The following is a 13,398-nucleotide window of genomic DNA, read 5'->3' as shown; positions in this document are numbered from 1 at the left end:
GATGATGAGGGAAAAATAAGCAAATGGCAACCAAATAGAGATGGGGAGCATACTTCACCTCCTAGGTCACCGGGTCGAACTGAGACTGATCAGTCATAGGTATAGGGGAGTGATAAGTATAGTTTTTGCTGGCTCTATGGGGCAAGTTGTCATTTTTATTTTGGCCTAATGTAGGAAGCCTTGTGCGGCTGGGATATGAGATGCTATAAACATATTTATATATTGGCCCTGTGAGGCATTGTGGCTATGATATGATATGATATGGATGTATATATACGTCGGCCTTGCATGGCATTGTTGGTATTTCCTGAGTGTATATTCGGGATAGTAAGAAATATAGAGGAAACTCTACCGAAATTTTCTAGAAAAAAAATAGGGAATGAACTATAAGTTTATCATACGGCTTAGAAGTTGATACCGAGTACTCCTATTATGATGAACTAAAGTTGTTGGGGTACCCTCCGTGTTGTTGGTAAGGGGGCTCCATGTTTACTTAGGAAGTTTTAGGTTGAAGAAAACCTCCTGTTGGAGGGCATAGTGTCCAGCAATTGGGTTCCACTTTTGTGGGAAAGTACAGAACCATCAACTATTAGTGGTGAACTAGATAAGTTGTTCACGACTCAAGAATGAACCTAGAGGGAAACCATATGTGTTAGGCACTAAACAGTATTGTGGTTCTTATTGGATCTTAATTTCCTTTTGGTAGTGGTTAGAGGATGCTTTATGGTAATCTTTTATTGGTTATTAAGCGATTAAAATAACTTGTGGATGGAAGACATGAACTTATGGGCTATCCAGAATCATGTGCTTCAAATATTTGATAACATACTAGAAGGATTCAGAAGGGTCGGTAATATCAAGGAATGATTTTCCCAAGGGATATGGGGGTAACATGAAACTCCTTGGGCACAAAAATAGCCATGGACTGAAAGAATAAAAGGTCTATTATAGGGAGCACTCAAGATAGACGTGATCAATAAGTACGAGTATCGGACAAAAAAGGGAATAGATAGCTACGAACTGAAGGTGTAGTATGAAAAGAAGAGAAGATAAGACCATTATTCGAGTAAAATTGACATGAGACTTAGAAGAATTGGAGGTTAACCTCAGGTACCTGACAAGGATAAAAAGCTTATGATATATAAAGAAGTATTGTGGATATGTAATTCCACCGTGAAAAATATAAAGACCTCTCAAGGATAAGGGAGGTAGCTCTGCAAAACCATTGATGTATTGCGATTCCATTAAGAGGAACAAGTGGTATTCACTGGGATGAAGATAGTGTTATAGCAGAGATAGAAACACGGTTCACTAAAGTACAAGTACTTCTGAATGGAGAAATTGAAATGATTAGAGGCGCCAGCGATTTCGCTGGTAGGGAAGAAAAGAATGTGGCTCTGGATAAACTACTATATTAATTGTATGATTCGAGCACTAGTACTTGGAGTAGATTCGGTACTAGTTATCGAGAATTCTAAGCACCCCATGGTTATATTAAGGGTTCTTACAGGGGCAACCTAAAGTATGGATGATCTAACAGAAGGTGTAGTTATGCTGCAGTATGTCAAATGTGTTGGAACAGAATCATATGCGTATGAACAGTTGAAAATAAATAGAGTATGACATGGGTACACCTTAAAGGGGGGAAGTGGACAAGAGTAATACAATTGTGAGATGAAGTCAACTGACACTATCACATGTTAACGAGAATGCTTAAACTTCAAGGGAGATCCCATGATGGCACGAGTTAGAAAGGGCTAAAGGCCCGCGATAAATAGATAGAAGCCATGATATCTAAGAATATACGGAGAACCATTAGTAGAGACCCTAATGGATGGGTTCATAAAAAAATGGTTGAACACAATAACGGAGTAAGACTGAGCGATCTAAGGACCGTGTAAAGGGTAGTAAGGCCATGGTTGAGTAAAGATTAAGATATGGCAACAGAGTTGTTGGCCACTGAGACGTGACATACAAGTATCATGGAGAAAGAATAGAAAATCTCCTACGATAGGGAATAGGGAGACCAAGGAGTACTCGAAGGAAGGAAAAGAAAGGGGTAGGACAAAATAGCGTTAGTGCGAGCAAGTTCTAGTGTGAAGGTGATATGTAAAGTAAGAAGGACCAGGAAATGAAAAGACTGCGTCTACCTCATACCAGTTGTATAAAAATAGTTGTCCAACCTATGAATATATATATACAGCATAAGACCAAGCGGAGGTGTACATGAGGAAAAGGGGGTTATGATATTTTGGATACGTTATAGAGAAATGCAAAGAGAAGTTAAATCAAATGACCAAAAAGGACATGGTCATGGTTGAACTAAAGATCTACCCCGATACCAGTTGTAACATAAAAAAGGAGAGGGCAAGGTGGAACCTGAACACTAGCGAGACAACGCTAAGTTAAATCTTGGGCTAAGTTGAGTGCCTTTGCACATTGTTGCAAGAATTGAAATGTAATGTGTGACACAAAAATCGAAGCCAAGTTTGAGAAAAAGGACCATGGAAGAATCTGAACTGATGATAAAGCAACAACATGAGATTATATACCTAGAAGTGTTATAAGTAAGGTTAAGGGAGTTGTAAAAGGGCTTAAGCAAAACCCAAAAGGTAAGGGTACCAGTTGATATCATCTAAAGAAGGCATGAGGTAATACACGAGGTCGAAAATTCCACAACACGACCTTGGCTACGAGACTCATTTTGCACTCCATGGATGGATGATTTTGTAAAATGTCATCTGCAGATTAACAATATCAGCCCGTGTTCCTTTAATCAAGGACTACCTATTCAGCCGAGATTGTATGAAATTATAGATCAAGAGAATTGTGAGACTTAATGGAGTTCCCATACTTATTTTCTCAGACGAAGGAGCCCGAGTTACAGTTAACTACTGAAGATCAACCCATAAAGAGATTGGGAATACAAATAGGTCTTCGTATACCATTATACCCTCAAATCGATAGACATACTAAGCTTACTAGCTACACGTTAGAAGATATGTTGCGAGCCTATACGGTTTACTTTAAAGGTAGCTCGGACAATTGGCTACTACCTTTCAATATTACTTACGATATTAACTATCATTCTAGTCTCCAGATGGCCCTGTATAAGGATTTGTATGGCAGAAAATATAGGTCACCATTGGTTAGTCTGATATTGGCAAAACACGACTAATAGGCCCAGATATGGTTTAACAAGCAGGGGAGGAGGTAAAGATTCTTCATGAGAGATTATTAGTTTCCCAAAGTCGACAGAAGTCATATGTAGACAATCGACGTCGACCTTTGGAATCTCAAGTGAGAAATTGGGTGTTTTTGAAGGTGTCGTCCATGAAAAGAGTAGTGAGGTTCGACTTAAAGGGGGAAGCAAAGTCTAAGATATATTGGCCCTTACCAAATACTTCGTCGAATAGGAAAGGTTGCCTATGAGCTAGACCTACCGACAAATATGGAAGTAGTGCATTCAGTCTTCCATGTATCAATACTTCGCCAATGCGTTGGTGATCTATCCCGATTATATCCCATAGATAATATCTAGGTCACATAGGAGTTATCCTATGAAGAGCAACCTATCGCCATCCTAGATTGGCAGATTAGAAAGTTGCGAACTAAGGATGTAGTTTCCGTCAAGGTGCTATGGCAAAATAAAAATCGTAAAGAAATGACCTGGGAAGCTAAAAAGGAAATGAAACACAAGTACTCGTACTTATTCCCTATATCTACAGTCCCAACTTCTAAATTCTTATATTGGTTACGTGAGGAAAGTATGTGTTATTGTAATAGAAAGAAATTTCCCTGTAATTTGTATAAGATCTTGAGGAAGGGTTTTAGTTCACATTCGAGGATAAATGTTCTAAAGAGGGCCACCAGTTGTTATACCCCGTACTTTTGTACTTTGGAAGGTTCCTAAGTTACGTAAGCTTCTTAAGCTCTTAAGTTTCTTGAAAGGCTCTTAAGCTTCTTAGAAGTCACCATATGAGCCGGATAATCCATGACGTTATCAAATAACTCTAAGGAAGGAAGAATGAGATACCCTATAATAGAGAAGATTGGAAATAGGGTCGTAAGAATCTAGAAGAAGTTGGAGACTAAGTAATGAGTCGTAGGAATCGATTTACTTAATTAAGCTACCAACTTAAAAATCTTCCATACTTAAGCTACTTGAGTACATACCAAGCTTACGTAGCAAAGATTACATAGGTTCGTAAAGTAAGATGATATTACAAACCCATGATAGGGAAAAGAGGTAACACATGGCAGCATGGGAGAGTGCCATGTGGCAGCGTCTGGAGGTACCATATGGCAGCAGCTGGAGCAAGGGGTGGGCCCCAACATGCCACATGGTAGCTCATGGTTGGAGGAAGTAGTGTGTTGTTGACACGTGTCACTGCTAAACTAGCCTATATATATATGTTTTATGAATTTTTGGTCATATTTACCCAAATAATTCATTCTTATCCAAGGAAATTCTAGAAAAAAGAGAAGAGAAATCCTTAAGCTAGAGAGAAAGAGAGCTACAGATTTGGGGAGAAAAAAAGGTATGTTCTTTGATTTCATTCCATGAATTAATTATCTCGGGTATAACATGAGGGTATTAAGGTGTTATTAATGTAACTTTATGGTTTTGAGCATCATCAAAAGGATAACAAACAGCCACAAAGTTTCAGCCGCGCTAGGAGAACTTCCACGATGAGTTTTGGCACGTTTTGGTGAGTTTCGGGCAAGGTAAGGCTTTCCCTTTCAAATCGGAGTTTATTATGTTGTTTTAAAGTATAATACATTTCTTAAATGAGGTTGGAAGTGGAAAAAATTGTATAAGGTTGCTCGACGTTAGAAACAAACTAAATTGAAGTCGTTATAGTTAAATAGGAGTCGAGTAGTGTGTTGTGATTGTAGTGCTGCGGCTGCATCTTGGTTGATTGTGCATTCTAGTGCTGGAAAATGTTATAAAAAGGGTGTGGGTACTTATGGTTGCAGCCACATGACCCTCCATTTTGTATTGTTAAAGGTTTACAAAATAAAGGTTAAAAACTCTATTTTGGTATCGTAGTTTTGAGCTAGGTTTTTGGAGTTGTATTCAGTAATGTTGAAGTGATCTAATTGTATATATAGTAGATGGTAGTTGTTTATAATATGGATTCTAAGATTAGTAGTTGGATAGGGCAAGTTACAGGGGAGATGCTACCCAATTTCCGGCAATCTCGGAACTAGTAATAAACTAGTCGAGGGAAGTGGATAAGAAAATGATTTCTATGGATACTTGGTTATGGAGTTGGAAATTGGAAAGTAATCCGTAAGAGGTATGTGAAGCTACCTTCTTTCTCTTGGCATATATTTGGCATGAGTAAATAGAGCTATCCTTAGTTCCTCTCGATATGCTTTTTACATAAGAATGATGCTATTACGCTATAATTATTCACCGAGCCATAATGGGCTGGGTACGATATATGCACATAATGACTCCATGAGGGAAAGTAGAGAGTATGTAAAGATTATTCTTTCTGTACTTTTGGCATGTCCTAGATGTACATAAAAGATGATACAATCTCGGAGGTGAATCCATTCCTAAGTGTTTCTTACTCATCCTCTAATGTTGGAACTTTTGAAATAATTGAGCTATTACTTCTCAAGTTTTTCTATATATTGGGAAGTAGTAAGTAAGTAAAGCTAATGTTTCTTTCTTTTTGACATGATCTTTATGAAACAAATAGATGAAGTGCATATGATTCCAAGGAAGTTCCTCTTGTTAAAGCCGCTAGGATAGCCAATTTCTTGATTCCCAAAAGATATTTGATGATGAGTTGATAGGGGAATATGATTCCAAAATTTCCATTTTGACCTAATCCATAGTAGCAATCAAAAGGCACTTGATATGACTCTTGTCTTGGTTTTTTAATGATAGCACAATTTGAGTATTCCATCGAGTCTCAAATATGATCTAAAATGCATATGGTTACTCTCTACTCTACTCGTATATACTATAACCCTTCTTTCACTGAGTCCCGAGCCGGGTACATTATCATGCGTAGTTCACTGCATTATCCACCGAGTCCCTCACTAGAGGGTAGGATACCCTATATGAGAATATGATAAGGCAATGATATAAACATCTCACCTCACTAAAGGGTCGGGTATGTATGTATATATAATATCTGGATCGGGATGAATGTTCCTCAGCATTACTATATAATATATAGATCGGGCCAAACGTTCCTCAGCATTACTATATAATATAAAGATCGGGCCGAATATTCCTCGGCATTACTATATGATATATGAATTAGGTCATATGTTCCTTGGCATTATTATATGAGATAGCACTAATAGTATATAGATGCTTATGATAACAGAGTGATGTAGTTGTTATACGAAGTCCCCAATGGGCTGGGTACGATATGGGATGATAGTATGTACGACTTTATGTTCTAAGCTACAGGTACAGTAATTTGTTAATTGTTATACTTGTCCCCTTCATCTCTATGCCAACTGTAATTTCCTTATGATGTCTATTCTTGTATACTTAGTACATATGTCGTACTGACCTTACTTTCTCGAGGGGTTGCATTTTATATCCGTAGATACAGATACACACTTTGGGGATCCGCTAGCGTAGGAGTGCTGCTTAGCTATTCAGAAGCGCTCTATTATGCTGGAGCCTAGATTTTGGTATTAACCCTCAATGTATATATTTATTTGTTTATGGGTACAGTGGGGGCCCTGTCCCTTCTTATGTTACCGTTCTTACTCTTAGAGGTCTGTGATATGGATGTGGGTTGTATATGTATACATGTATAGTTGTCCTCATATGTTACAATAGCCTCGTCGGCTTATATGTTATTATTCTTGTTGATATATTATAACTCAAACTGGGGACATGTTTACTTATAGTTAGCAGGGGTATATACTAGAGTTTAATTTGAGCACCTGTTATGGCCTACGGAGTTGGGTCGTGAAATCACCATGGATTCGGGTATGAGTAGATTAGTGGATGTCTATTATATGATAGATATGCATCAAGATATTTGACGTTTCATTTGCATCTATTTAATCTTGTGATTGATTGTAATTTGAGATTTCCTGTGTCTCCCTGAGTATAGAGGTGAGAACGTATTTTTAGTTTTTATTTATGGACGTCTGGTATTCTGGTATAATTGTGATATAAACTGTATAGATTGGGTTGTCTGAGTACAGGTGTGTAGTTTTAGAGGATTGTGGTTGGAATGTTAGGCGTACACGTGTTCTACATTGCTTAACTAGGGTTTAGTTTCCATTTTGCTAAGTACCATGTTGCTGGTTCTTACCCCTTGCTCCTACACTTATGTAGGATCTAAGCCTGATGCCTCCTTCTCTTATTACTTCTTTGATTGGTCCAAGCTTCTAGACGCATGAGAGGTAGCAACTTGTCTTCTTCAGTAGACTCTCGCCACCCACTTACTTTGTGCTTTGTTGTACTTAAGGACTGAGACATATAGACTTGTATCTTTTTCTTTTCTAGTGAAATAGTGTATTATACACGTGAAACCATGTCTTCGATGGTTTAGAATTCATTATCCACTTATCCTTATCTATATCATATTAGACTTTACATTTCCTTTTTCATTTCCGCTTATTTAGAATTATTTAGACTTTTAGGCTGACTCATCTTGGTTGGTTTTGCTCGTGCCATCACTCCCGATTCCAAGTGATCACAAATTAGTATTAGAGCCCCCGGTTTATAGGTCTCATATGTGTATAAGACCAGTCTAGTATAGACTTAAGGATACGTATGGAGACGTCTATTACTTATCTTTGTGGGGATATGAAGGCTGCTAGGAAATCCTCTTTTACTTCTTTCAATTCTATCTTGCATGAGTTGTTATATAAATGCTAAGTTACTGTGTGTTATTTCGACTGATGACTAGGAATCAAGCATCAACTTATACTAGATGAGGGGAGCTGAGGAGCAGAACTAACCCAGAATCATGAGAGGGAAATTTCCCCCAAAATGGCAATAAAGGCTAGAGAAGAGCCGGTTCCTCATGATTATGCGGCAACACTATTACAATAAGACACTTTACTAAGGGTTTTAGGCATTTTTGAGACTATAGAATAGACTGGTAGCACAACGGGCATGCTTGGTACATCATAAAATCGAGTGAGGGTTCAAGCTTAAAGCAAGCAACAGGCTCCTAAGGCTCAGGGACATGGGGGACAACTGCTAGCAGTCTATATAAATAAGGTTCCTCCAGCACCAGTAGTTCAAGTTTAGGATGTATCAATAGCTGCATTGACTGAGGATGAGCAGCATAATTATGAGAAGTTTATGAAGGTAGACCCGCTTTAGTTAGAGGGTGGGAAGACCGAGGATGCATATGAGCTCTTGACCACTTACAGGGAGTTGCTTGAGATAGTTGGGTTGGTTAAGTCCCATAGTGTTTAATATGTTACTCTTCAGCTTCATAGGCTAGCTAGAGAGTGGTAAAAGACATATTCTAAATGTTTACTAGTTGGGTCTCCTCCATTGACTTAGGAGTCATTCACCAATGATTTTTATGATCGTTTCATCCATTGGAGCATGAGAGAGGAGAGTCGCCTCAGCTTTGAGAGTTTGAAGCAAGATGGCATATCCATTTCTGAGTATAAGGTTCACTTTTGTCAGCTAGCCAGATATACCGCCTTTATCATCCCCGATTAGACCAAGTGGGTTCTCTGTTTTATGAGAGGTTTTACTTATTCTATAAGGTAGTAAATATTTGGGGTATGTAGAGATGGAACCTCCTTTTAGTAGGTGGTTATTGCCTCCAAGGAGGTGGAGTTGATGGAGAAAGAGGAGTTCAGGGACTCCAAGAGGGCCCGTGTATCTGGTTAGTTTTCGGGTACCTTATCTGGAGGTAGAGGTTCATACCAAGGAGGTGGATCCTTTTAGAATAGATGGCCTGTTCATGCCTCTATGCTAGCATCTATGGGGGGACTGGGTTATCATGGTTCATACAATTTAGGATATAGTTCATTCGAGTCTCAGTAGATGCCTGTGGGCCAAGGTGGTTACAATATCTCTCATATTTCTTTGCATTAGCGATGAGTTCTTAGATTGTATTTTGGGTCTGGAACCTCGAACCATATAGTTCGATAGTGCCCCATGCAGACTCATTCTAGACTACACCATACTTAAAAAATCACACCAGTCAGGTGTCTGATGCCACCATCTAGATGTTCAGTCCCACCGACCTGGGTCGTGATAAGGCTTAGATTGATAGAGGTAGTCATACTAGAAGTAGGGGAGCAAGTGATGCTCTAGCATAGTAGGGTGGTAGATAAGTTACCCAGACAGATGGTGGATAAGGAGCTCATTGTTATGCTTTTCTTGGTAGACTCGAGGCTGAAGGCCCTAATGCCGTCATCACAGGTATTATTCTGGTTTGCCATCACCCTGTATCTATGTTATTTGGTCATGGATCCATTTATTTATATATGTTAGCATATTTCTCTTCTAGGTTTAACGTTTTATGTGATTGTATGCCCGTGCTTATGCATATTTCTACCCTAGTAGGAGAGTCTATGGTAGTAGATCGGGTATATCGATCCTGTCATGTGTCTTTTGCGGGTTATGAGATGTAAGTAGACATGATTATCCTTGATATAGTAAACTTCGATGTCATTTTAGGTATGGATTGGTTATCTCCATATTATTCTATTCCTGATTGCTATGCTAAGATGGTGACATTAGCTATGCCAGGTAGGTTGCGGATATATGGAAGGGTTTGTGTGGTTCCTATCCTAGTAGTGTTATTTCTTGTATTCATGCCCATCGATTGACTGATAGGGGTTCTTTGTCATATTTGTCATTTATTTGTGATACTAATTTTGAGCCACATTCTATGGAGTCTATTCCTGTGATTCGAGAGTTTATGGATGTATTTCCTACTGATCTTCCAGGGGTTCAACTTTATAGGGATATTGACATTGCTATTGACCTCGAGCTGAGCCCCAAGCCCATTTCTATTTCTCCTTACTGTATGGCTCTAGCTTAGTTGAAAGAGCTAAAGGAGAAACTTCAGGATCTGCTGAGTAAGGGATTTAATCGCCTTAGTTTTTCTCCTTGGGGTGCCCTGGTGTTATTTATGAAGAAGAATGATGGGTCTATGAGGATGTGTATCGACTATGGATATTTGAAGAAGGTGACTATCAAGAACAAGTACCCTTTTAACCTTACCGATGATTTATTTGATCAACTCCAAGGAGAGGCCTTATTCTCTAAGATTGATTAGAGATCTTGGTATCATCAGTTGAGGATTTGATCTTTAGATATTCTTAAGCCAGTCTTTTAGACCAGATATGGCCACTATGAGTTCCTTGTTATGTATTTTGAGCTGACTAATGCCCCAACAACATTTATGGAGTTGATAAATAGGGTGTTTCCTCTGTATCTAGATTTGTTTATGATTGTCTTCATTGATTATAACCCGGTTTAATCTAATACTGAGGCAGATCATATACAACCTTAAGGATTATGCTCCAGAGGCTTAGGGAGGAAAAGCTTTATCCTAAGTTCTCCAAGTATGAGTATTGTTTGAGTTTGGAGGCGTTCTTGGGGCATGTGGTATCTAAGGAAGGCACTAGAGTCCATCCGATTAAGATCGAGGCAGTCTGAGGATGGACTATGCCTACCTCAGCTATAGAGATTCATAGTTTGGTGGGTTTGGCAGGGTAGTTTCACTATTTTGTTCAGGACTTCTCTATGATAGCAGCTTCGTTGACTAGGCTCATTCAGAAGAATATGGTATTTCATTAGTCTGATGAGTGTGAGGAGAGCTTCCAAAAGCTTAAGGTATTATTGATGACTGTATCTGTGTTGACCTTACTCGAGGAGAGTGTTGACTTCACCTTATATTATGATGCATCGATAGTAGGCTTAGGTGGAGTGTTGATGCAAAAAGGGAAGGTGATTATCTATGCTTCAAGGCAATTGAAGACTCATGAAAAGAACTATCCCACCCATGATTTAGAGTTGGTAATTGTTATCTTTGTTTTAAAGTTATGTTGGCATTATTTGTATGGATTTCATTAGGAGATATTCACCAATCACCAGAGTCTGCAATACATCTTCAGCCACTGAGACTTGAATTTTAGGCAAAAGAGGTGGGTTGATCTTCTAAAAGATTATGATTTGACTATCTTACATCACCCCAGAAAGGCTAATGTGGTGGCCAATACATTGAGTAGGAAGACTTCTAGTATGGGAAGTCTTGTAGTTATTCGAGCTAAGAAGTGACCCTGCTAGAAATGTTCAAAGATTGGCCAATGGGTTGGTGGATTGTAGATTTATGATAACGGTTGAGTGTTTGCTTTCATAGAGGCCCGCTCTTGTTTGATAGATCAGATCTGAGAGAGGTAGTTTGAGGATGAGAAGTTGTGCCTCATTCGAGATAAGGTGATGAGAGGTAAAGCTAAGGAAGTAGTGCTTGATTCTGAGGGTGTTTTGAGGATTGGGAGTCATATTTGTATGCCCAAGATAGGGGAGGTTGTCAAACGAATACTTGAGGTCCCCCACTAAACATGATATCCTATTCACCCGGGGACAACAATGATGTACCATGACTTGATTCAATACTATTGGCGGTATGGAATAAAGAAGTACATCACCGAGTTTGTGTCGAAGTATTTGACATACCAGCAGGTTAAGTATGAGCACCAGAGGCCTAGGGGTGAGTTTTAGAGCATATCCATTCCCACTTGGAAGTGGGAGAGGATCACGATGGATTTCATGGTGGGTTTGCCCCCTATAGTGGGAGGATTTAATTCAATTTGGGTTGTGGTTGACTAGTTGACCAAATTGGCTCTTTTCATTCCAGTTAAGGTTAATTTTATGGCAAATAATTAGCTCAACTCTATATTAGTTAGATTGTTAGGCTTCATGGGGTTCCTATTTCCATCATATCAGATTGGGTCTAATTTTTCACATCTCACTTCTAGAAGGCCGTCCAGTGTAGATTGGGTACTCGAATGAATATGAGTAACGTATTCCACCCTTAGATGGATGAACAAACTAAGAGGACTATTCAGGTACTTGAGGATATACTACGGGCAAGTATGATTGATTTTGGTGCTCGGTGGGATCAACACTTGCCCCTGGTCGAGTTTGCTAACAACAATATTTACCATTTAAGTATCTAGATGGCTCCTTTTGAGGCCTTGTATGGCCAAAGATGTAGGTCACCCATTGGATGGTTTGATTTTGTTGCGGTGGATAGCCTATACACCGATTTGCTCTTATATTCTATGTAGGGGGTTCGATTGATTCAGTGTATGTTGTTGATAACTAAGAGTCACCAGAAGAGCTATGTTGATAGGTGGATTTGACCTTTGGTATTCATGGAAGGTGACCAGGTATGGTTAAGTGTCTCACCCTTGAATGGTGTTATAAAATTCGAGAAGAAGGGTAAGGTAAACCCTAAGTTTATTGGCCTTTTTGAGATCTTAGATCGAGTGGAAGAGGTGGCCTACAAACTTGCCTTTCCACCTAGTCTATCCTCTATACATTCAGTATTTCATGTATCAATGCTACAGAGCTATAATCTAGATGAGTCTCATGTAATTTCCCATTATTCAGTTGAGTTGAGCCCAGATTTGACATATGAGGAGAAGCATGTGTCTATTTTTGATAGGCATGTTAGGAAATTAGGGACTAAGGAATTAGCTTTGGTGAAGGTCCAGTGGTGGCATCATTCCGTGGGGGAGGCTATTTGGGAGTTACAGTCAGAAATGCGGACTTGTTAGCCCCATCTTTTTGAGATTGTATGTCCCTTTCTTTATGTCTGAAGATGAACATGGTTTTTAGTAGTGGATGATGTAATGACTTTGAAGGTCATTTTTGACATTTTGAATAAAATTACCACTTTACCCCTCCTATTAATTTCCCTGAGTAAATTTTTATTAGCTATGAAAGTTAATTTTTGGAAATCTTGTAAAAATTGAGATTTTGCTTGAGAAATCGGGTTTAAAGGCTTAAGTTGTTAAATTTTGAGTTTCAGAGCAATTTAGAGTTTCGAGTCTAAGAATGGAATTCCATCGACTCTATCACGTCTGAAATATGGAAATTGTCTAGGAGAGTTTCCAGAATGTGATTTGGAGTTAAAATGTAGAATTTAGGTCTGAAGTTGAAAATTGATTTAAAGTTTGGTCCAAGTTTGACTTTGGTCAATATTTGGGGTTCGAGTGCTCAGATTGGATTTCTGATTGTTCCAATGGTTTCGGGAGGTGCTTCTAATAGTTGAAATGGCTTAGTTAAAATTTTTAGAGGTACCGAGGGTATTTTGGGTATTTCAAGTGTCGAAACTAGTTTAGTTGCAGCTTATTGGATTTCGGATCAAGAAGGCCTCGAATTTGAATTTCGATGACTCCATTGAGTCCGAAACG

The 13,398-nt window shown here is 38.8% G+C and overlaps 1 protein-coding gene across 1 annotated transcript; it reads left to right on the top strand.

Moving 5' to 3' along the window:
- The first annotated feature begins 12,354 nt into the window (after positions 1-12,354).
- LOC129869747 (uncharacterized) lies at positions 12,355-12,759 on the top strand. Its single transcript, XM_055944375.1, has one exon. The coding sequence runs from the start codon at positions 12,355-12,357 to the stop codon at positions 12,757-12,759; it is 405 nt and encodes a 134-aa protein (XP_055800350.1).
- The last annotated feature ends 639 nt before the right edge of the window (positions 12,760-13,398 follow it).

This window comes from Solanum dulcamara, chromosome 10 (assembly GCF_947179165.1).
Source record: "Solanum dulcamara chromosome 10, daSolDulc1.2, whole genome shotgun sequence".
NCBI classification, from domain to species: Eukaryota; Viridiplantae; Streptophyta; class Magnoliopsida; order Solanales; family Solanaceae; genus Solanum; species Solanum dulcamara.
Note: the sequence above shows the minus strand (reverse complement) of the source record. Positions and strands in the feature narration are given on the sequence as shown.

What these genes read in the sequence shown, in the direction of transcription:
- LOC129869747 (XM_055944375.1), top strand. Translation starts at nt 12,355, where the DNA reads ATGGAAGGTGACCAGGTATGGTTAAGTGTCTCACCCTTGAATGGTGTT.